The 8,812-nt window shown below is 47.2% G+C and overlaps 1 protein-coding gene across 1 annotated transcript; it reads right to left on the minus strand.

Moving 5' to 3' along the window:
- Nucleotides 1-4,728: 4,728 nt before the first annotated feature.
- LOC118382962 (shaker-related potassium channel tsha2) lies at nucleotides 4,729-8,109 on the minus strand. Its single transcript, XM_035769611.2, has one exon. The coding sequence runs from the start codon at nucleotides 7,685-7,687 to the stop codon at nucleotides 6,242-6,244; it is 1,446 nt and encodes a 481-aa protein (XP_035625504.2). The 5' UTR covers nucleotides 7,688-8,109; the 3' UTR covers nucleotides 4,729-6,241.
- Nucleotides 8,110-8,812: the final 703 nt, after the last annotated feature.

The following is an 8,812-nucleotide window of genomic DNA, read 5'->3' on the forward strand; positions in this document are numbered from 1 at the left end:
TATCTAGTTACTGTTCTGTATATGACTGTAGGTCTATATCTAGCTACCCCCCTGTATATGTCTGTAGGTCTATATCTAGCTACTGTTCTGTATATGACTGTAGGTCTATATCTAGCAACCCCCTGTATATGACTGTAGGTCTATATCTAGTTACTGTTCTGTATATGACTGTAGGTCTATATCTAGCTACCCCCCTGTATATGACTGTAGGTCTATATCTAGCTACCCCCCTGTATATGACTGTAGGTCTATATCTAGTTACTGTTCTGTATCTGACTGTAGGTCTATATCTAGCTACCTCCCTGTCTATGACTGTAGGTCTATATCTAGTTACTGTTCTGTATCTGACTGTAGGTCTATATCTAGTTACTGTTCTGTATATGACTGTAGGTCTATATCTAGTTACTGTTCTGTATCTGACGGTAGGTCTATATCTAGCTACCCCCTGTATAAGACTGTAGGTCTATATCTAGCTACCCCCCTGTATATGACTGTAGGTCTATATCTAGCTACTGTTCTGTATCTGACTGTAGGTCTATATCTAGCTACTGTTCTGTATCTGACTGTAGGTCTATATCTAGTTACTGTTCTGTATCTGACTGTAGGTCTATATCTAGCTACCCCCTGTATATGACTGTAGGTCTATATCTAGCTACCCCCCTGTATATGACTGTAGGTCTATATCTAGCTACCCCCTGTATATGACTGTAGGTCTATATCTAGTTACTGTTCTGTATCTGACTGTAGGTCTATATCTAGCTACCTCCCTGTCTATGACTGTAGGTCTATATCTAGTTACTGTTCTGTATCTGACTGTAGGTCTATATCTAGTTACTGTTCTGTATATGACTGTAGGTCTATATCTAGTTACTGTTCTGTATCTGACGGTAGGTCTATATCTAGCTACCCCCTGTATAAGACTGTAGGTCTATATCTAGCTACCCCCCTGTATATGACTGTAGGTCTATATCTAGCTACTGTTCTGTATCTGACTGTAGGTCTATATCTAGCTACTGTTCTGTATCTGACTGTAGGTCTATATCTAGCTACCCCCCTGTATATGTCTGTAGGTCTATATCTAGTTACTGTTCTGTATCTGACTGTAGGTCTATATCTAGTTACTGTTCTGTATATGACTGTAGGTCTATATCTAGTTACTGTTCTGTATCTGACGGTAGGTCTATATCTAGCTACCCCCTGTATAAGACTGTAGGTCTATATCTAGCTACCCCCCTGTATATGACTGTAGGTCTATATCTAGCTACTGTTCTGTATCTGACTGTAGGTCTATATCTAGCTACTGTTCTGTATCTGACTGTAGGTCTATATCTAGCTACCCCCCTGTATATGTCTGTAGGTCTATATCTAGCTACCCCCCTGTATATGACTGTAGGTCTATATCTAGCAACCCCCTGTATATGACTGTAGGTCTATATCTAGTTACTGTTCTGTATATGACTGTAGGTCTATATCTAGCTACCCCCCTGTATATGACTGTAGGTCTATATCTAGTTACTGTTCTGTATCTGACTGTAGGTCTATATCTAGCTACCTCCCTGTCTATGACTGTAGGTCTATATCTAGTTACTGTTCTGTATATGACTGTAGGTCTATATCTAGCTACCCCCCTGTATATGACTGTAGGTCTATATCTAGTTACTGTTCTGTATCTGACTGTAGGTCTATATCTAGCTACCTCCCTGTCTATGACTGTAGGTCTATATCTAGTTACTGTTCTGTATCTGACTGTAGGTCTATATCTAGTTACTGTTCTGTATATGACTGTAGGTCTATATCTAGTTACTGTTCTGTATCTGACGGTAGGTCTATATCTAGCTACCCCCTGTATAAGACTGTAGGTCTATATCTAGCTACCCCCCTGTATATGACTGTAGGTCTATATCTAGCTACTGTTCTGTATCTGACTGTAGGTCTATATCTAGCTACTGTTCTGTATCTGACTGTAGGTCTATATCTAGTTACTGTTCTGTATCTGACTGTAGGTCTATATCTAGCTACCCCCCTGTATATGACTGTAGGTCTATATCTAGCTACCCCCCTGTATATGACTGTAGGTCTATATCTAGCTACCCCCTGTATATGACTGTAGGTCTATATCTAGTTACTGTTCTGTATCTGACTGTAGGTCTATATCTAGCTACCTCCCTGTCTATGACTGTAGGTCTATATCTAGTTACTGTTCTGTATATGACTGTAGGTCTATATCTAGTTACTGTTCTGTATCTGACTGTAGGTCTATATCTAGCTACCCCCTGTATATGACTGTAGGTCTATATCTAGCTACCCCCTGTATATGACTGTAGGTCTATGCTCTGTCTGGAAGGAGGCCGTAGGTTTATTGTGACAACGTTCCACTACCACAACTCACCTCCACGTGACTGTCTCTCCTGCAGTGGTCATCTTCCTACGTTGTCGTCCGGGGCGTCTGAGCAGTTGGCCGCCCTGTTGCATCGGCCAAGGGTCTGTTTGGTCTACGTCGTTTCTTTGCTATTGATTCCAACCTGATTGGCTTCTGCATCTGTCATCTGCAGCAGGTCCCCGCCCTCTCCCCTGGTAAATCCAACCAACGGGGGGGGGGGGGGCTCTGAGTCAGTTATCCGTACGCTCGTGACGCAGTGACGGGATGGGGAAGGGGGTTGGAGGGGGTTCAGTGAAATTAAATGAAATGTCGTCGGCCTGGTGACTTGATATAATGACGCTGTTGATTTAAGTGGCCGGTAAAGCTGTGGCCTCGGAGTCAGAGGAGTGTTTTTACCGATGACAATATGGGTTTCTATTGATTCTGGTATCAATACATTTCTGCCTGCAGTATTAGGTCTCTGTCTGTCTCTGCCTGTCTCTGTCTGTCTCTGTCTGTCTCTGTCTGTCTCTGCCTGTCTCTGTCTGTCTCTGCCTGTCTCTGTCTGTCTCTGCCTGTCTCTGCCTGTCTCTGTCTGTCTCTGCCTGTCTCTGCCTGTCTCTGTCTGTCTCTGCCTGTCTCTGTCTGTCTCTGCCTGTCTCTGTCTGTCTCTGCCTGTCTCTGTCTGTCTCTGTCTGTCTCTGCCTGTCTCTGTCTGTCTCTGTCTGTCTCTGTCTGTCTCTGTCTGTCTCTGTCTGTCTCTGCCTGTCTCTGTCTGTCTCTGCCTGTCTCTGTCTGTCTCTGCCTGTCTCTGTCTGTCTCTGTCTGTCTCTGTCTGTCTCTGCCTGTCTCTGTCTGTCTCTGTCTGTCTCTGCCTGTCTCTGTCTGTCTCTGTCTGTCTCTGCCTGTCTCTGCCTGTCTCTGCCTGTCTGTCTCTGCCTGTCTGTCTCTGCCTGTCTGTCTCTGTCTGTCTCTGTCTGTCTCTGTCTGTCTCTGCCTGTCTCTGCCTGTCTCTGTCTGTCTCTGTCTGTCTCTGCCTGTCTCTGTCTGTCTCTGTCTGTCTCTGTCTGTCTCTGCCTGTCTCTGTCTGTCTCTGTCTGTCTGTCTCTGTCTGTCTCTGTCTGTCTCTGCCTGTCTCTGTCTGTCTCTGTCTGTCTCTGTCTGTCTCTGCCTGTCTCTGTCTGTCTCTGTCTGTCTCTGCCTGTCTCTGTCTGTCTCTGTCTGTCTCTGTCTGTCTCTGCCTGTCTCTGTCTGTCTCTGCCTGTCTGTCTCTGTCTGTCTCTGTCTGTCTCTGTCTGTCTCTGCCTGTCTCTGCCTGTCTCTGTCTGTCTCTGTCTGTCTCTGCCTGTCTCTGTCTGTCTCTGTCTGTCTCTGTCTGTCTCTGCCTGTCTCTGTCTGTCTCTGTCTGTCTGTCTCTGTCTGTCTCTGTCTGTCTCTGTCTGTCTCTGCCTGTCTCTGTCTGTCTCTGTCTGTCTCTGTCTGTCTCTGCCTGTCTCTGTCTGTCTCTGTCTGTCTCTGCCTGTCTCTGTCTGTCTCTGTCTGTCTCTGTCTGTCTCTGCCTGTCTCTGTCTGTCTCTGTCTGTCTCTGTCTGTCTCTGCCTGTCTCTGTCTGTCTCTGTCTGTCTGTCTCTGTCTGTCTCTGTCTGTCTCTGTCTGTCTCTGCCTGTCTCTGTCTGTCTCTGCCTGTCTGTCTCTGTCTGTCTCTGCCTGTCTCTGTCTGTCTCTGTCTGTCTCTGTCTGTCTCTGTCTGTCTGTCTCTGTCTGTCTCTGTCTGTCTCTGCCTGTCTCTGTCTGTCTCTGTCTGTCTCTGTCTGTCTCTGTCTGTCTGTCTCTGTCTGTCTCTGCCTGTCTCTGTCTGTCTCTGCCTGTCTCTGTCTGTCTCTGTCTGTCTCTGCCTGTCTCTGTCTGTCTCTGCCTGTCTCTGTCTGTCTCTGCCTGTCTCTGTCTGTCTCTGTCTGTCTCTGTCTGTCTCTGCCTGTCTCTGTCTGTCTCTGTCTGTCTCTGTCTGTCTCTGTCTGTCTGTCTCTGTCTGTCTCTGTCTGTCTCTGTCTGTCTCTGTCTGTCTCTGCCTGTCTCTGTCTGTCTCTGCCTGTCTCTGTCTGTCTCTGTCTGTCTCTGTCTGTCTCTGCCTGTCTCTGTCTGTCTCTGTCTGTCTCTGTCTGTCTCTGTCTGTCTGTCTCTGTCTGTCTCTGTCTGTCTCTGTCTGTCTCTGTCTGTCTCTGCCTGTCTCTGTCTGTCTCTGCCTGTCTCTGTCTGTCTCTGTCTGTCTCTGTCTGTCTCTGCCTGTCTCTGTCTGTCTCTGTCTGTCTCTGTCTGTCTCTGTCTGTCTGTCTCTGTCTGTCTCTGTCTGTCTCTGTCTGTCTCTGCCTGTCTACACTACACCACATATAACCATTCATCCCAGGACATGGACAATAGCTGCCAAAATCATCTCTGTTATTATTGAATCATATTTCTACGTAACTCGAGTCGGGCGCCGTGTAGCAGCATTCATTGAAAACACCTTCAATCAGGTCGTCGGTCAAATCCTTCCGCTCCTCTGTTCTGTTTGACGTAGGACAATAACATCTTTCCCCTGTCAGAACAGTCAGAACAGTCTGGAAGGTTGCTATAGAAACTAACCGGCTTCCACACCACGTCTTCAGTTCCCGAACTCTCCACAAGGCGGCGCTCTGGGTCCATCTGACCGCCTGTCTGAACACTAACAAGTTGCGCTTCTCATCCCCCACCCCACCCCTCTCCCCCGTCAAGTTGTTAAACGCATTCATTCATGCATCTGTAATATCTCAAGAAGAAGAATCATCATGAGAGACTTGATATTATTGGATGTTTTTCTTTTCTTCTAGTGCACTATTCGCTCATAGAACCTACCTACTTATAGCGTTTTGGTGAGATTGTATAATAAAAAAATAATAAAAAAATTAAATGTTGTAAACAATGTCAACAGCATCATATTTGATTCATTCGATTCGTTATTGATCCGTACATATAAATAATTTGAAGAGTGCCTGTGGTCGTTTTAGAGGGCAATTGGGCTGTGCAGTAATGTCTAGTATCCTCAATGGCAAGGTGTGAATGGATGTGCCCGCTCCCAGACGAACACACACCATTCAGACTACTGTGGTTCCGCTATCAAAGACAACGGCATCTCTGCGTGGATGGATAGACCTCTGTAATGCCCATTCCTCATCACAGTTGACAGAGAGGATAGAGGGTCTGCTGCCAGGCAGCGCTGCCCAGTAAAACGCTCTCGATAACGGTCTAATGGAAAAACGCACTACTTGGATATGGTGTACAGAAATAGGGGGTTTGTGGGTAGAGTCACTGGGGGACCTTGGGGGTTTTTAAGTCATTACAATGCCCTGTAGGTATAAGATTCAATTCAAGTAATTTTAGACAAACTGGTCCTATTATATTATATATCAACACCAAACAGGCAGATAAATATGTAAACTTTTAGAAAACGGGAAAAAAAAATACAGACACGAAATTAGGCTGAATAAATGAGACATTAATTAGAGAGTAAAGCGCTGCAATAGAGAGAGGGGGGTGATCATGGTTGTTGTTTATTTGTTTATGAGGCTAAATATAGCCTCATAATGATGTTTACAACCAACAAGCGAAGAAGAGCTGTGCGCATAACGGAAGACTGTTTTCACGAGTCACGTTTTGATTCATCCACCGTTTATGATAATCTATTAAAAATAATTCCTTCAGCATTAAGAGACGCCGGAAATAAGAGAGAGCCAAACCTTACTCTAGCCAGAGCGCAGAATTGGAGATGTATGCTACTCACAGAAAGAAACGCATGGTTTCTCTGAATATCTTCAAGGCTATGCCTGTTTTTTTTCCATTGCTGGGTATTTTCTGTTTGCTCTTTTATCACACATTAGTGAGTTTCCCCGTATACGCTTTGTGTGGGCTGCAATTGGTATATTTGATAGAATCAGCGTCCTCCGTGGCTATTAAGTCCGATTTGGAAAGCGATGATGGTTGGCTGTTCTTTAATTCACCAAAAGACGGTTGCTGCTGCTGGCCACACGTCACGTGGGTGTATTGAAACTGCTCCTCGTGCTCGGTCTCCCGGTGATAGAAGTAGTTGAAGTTGGACACGATGACCGGGACCGGTAACGCGATGGTGAGCACACCGGCTATGGCGCACAGAGAGCCCACGATCTTTCCGCCGATGGTCACCGGGCACATGTCCCCGTAGCCAACGGTAGTCATGGAGACCACAGCCCACCAGAACGCGTCGGGGATCGAGCTGAAACCGGAGTCTGGATCGTCGGTTTCGGCGAAATAGACAGCACTGGAGAAGAGGATGACTCCGATGAAGAGGAAGAAAATGAGCAGCCCCAACTCTCTCATACTGGCTTTGAGGGTTTGTCCTAATATCTGAAGCCCCTTGGAGTGTCTGGACAGCTTGAAGATCCTGAACACCCTGACCAGCCGGATGACCCTGAGGATGGCCAGAGACATGGCTTGCTGTCCGTTTCCCTGGTGCTCCGCCAGCTCCAAGCCCAGGGTGATGAAATAGGGCATGATGGCCACGATGTCGATGGTGTTCATCATGTTTTTGAAAAAAGCAGGCTTGGAGGGGCAGGCGAGGAACCTGACGAACAACTCGAAGGAGAACCAGACGATACACAAGGTTTCCACTATGAAGAAAGGATCTGTGAATGGATTGGGCTTTTTAGAGCTGCTCGTTCCATTCAACGCCAGCTCAGTGTCCCAATGTTTCTCCTTCTCATCCCTAAACTCAGGCAGCGTCTCCAAACAGAAGATGACAATAGAAATTAAAATCACCAGAACAGAGACAATAGCAATCCCTCTGGCGGGTCCCGAACTCTCCGGGTATTCGAACAGAAGCCAGACCTGTCGTTGAAACTCATTTTCTGGCAACGGTCTCTCCTCTTCTTTTATAAATCCCTCGTCCTCCTTAAAATTCTCGATCACATCTTCTCCCAATTGGTAAAATTTGATCTCCTCCATAAATATGTCCAGGGGCACGTTGACAGGTCTCCTGAGGCGGCCGCCAGACTGGTAAAAGTAGAGGATGGCGTCGAAGCTGGGTCGGTTCCTGTCGAAGAAATACTCGTTCCTCAGAGGGTCGAAGAAGCGCATTCTCTTCCTCGGATCCCCCAGTAAAGTGGTGGGGAACTGAGCAAGCGTTTTCAGCTGGGTTTCGAAGAGCAGCCCGGAGATGTTAATGACCACGCGCTCACAGCACTCCTGGTCCGTTCGCTGATCCACCGGGTCGAACACATCTTGGGACAGGGCTGTTAGTGCCACAGTCTCATCGTGGTTCTCCCTGGGCACTACTGTCATGTTTCTCCCCCAAAGGGCAACAGCTTCTGTCTCCAAAGACCCCGCTAGTGTCCGTGTCGTAATCGCCTCCCTTCACTCATGCGTTTTTTTAGTCCTTCCGCGCTATTTTGTGACCAACAAGACCAAGCAGTCACTTGTGGAATGATGAGAAGGGCTCCGCTCTCTCTCTCTCTCTCTTTCTCTTTCTCTCTCTCTTGCTCTCGCTCTCTCTGTCTCTCTCTCTCTGTCTCCTCTCTGTGTCTCCTCTCGGTGTCTCCTCTCGGTGCCTCCTCTCTGTGTCTCCTCTCTGTGTCTCCTCTCTGTGTCTCCTCTCTGTGTCTCCTCTCTGTGTCTCCTCTCTGTGCCTCCTCTCTGTGTCTCCTCTCTGTGTCTCCTCTCTGTGTCTCCTCTCGGTGTCTCCTCTCTGTCTCTCTCTCTGTGTCTCCTCTCTGTGTCTCCTCTCGGTGTCTCCTCTCGGTGTCTCCTCTCTCTCGGTGTCTCCTCTCTGTGTCTCCTTTCGGTGTCTCCTCTCTCTCGGTGTCTCCTCTCGGTGTCTCCTCTCGGTGTCTCCTCTCTGTGTCTCCTCTCTGTCTCTCTCTCTGTGTCTCCTCTCGGTGTCTCCTCTCTGTCTCTCTCTCTGTGTCTCCTCTCTGTGTCTCCTCTCGGTGTCTCCTCTCGGTGTCTCCTCTCTCTCGGTGTCTCCTCTCTGTGTCTCCTTTCGGTGTCTCCTCTCTCTCGGTGTCTCCTCTCGGTGTCTCCTCTCTGTGTCTCCTCTCTGTGTCTCCTCTCTCTCGGTGTCTCCTCTCTGTGTCTCCTCTGTCCGTGCCTCGTCTCAGCCTGTTTGTCTACTGACGGTTCTATTCCTTCTCTCACGTCTGAGGACGGGTTGTTTTTGTTTGTATTTTCCTCCCTGTACACAACAGCTTCTCCCATCCCTCCCCGTTGCGCGCTGCTAGTCTGGACTACCGACTGCATTTCAAATAGCAATGCCCTCCCCACGCTGACGTGTAGACGCTCTCTCACCCAAGAGAGAAAACACACATACATGCTTGGTGTCTGAATTGGATTCAACTGATATTTGAGTACATCTATTGACTGGAACCAATAAAATATGCAATTTGATATTTACATATTTCTACTTTTATA

This window comes from Oncorhynchus keta, unplaced genomic scaffold (assembly GCF_023373465.1).
Source record: "Oncorhynchus keta strain PuntledgeMale-10-30-2019 unplaced genomic scaffold, Oket_V2 Un_scaffold_594_pilon_pilon, whole genome shotgun sequence".
Lineage (NCBI taxonomy): Eukaryota > Metazoa > Chordata > Actinopteri > Salmoniformes > Salmonidae > Oncorhynchus > Oncorhynchus keta.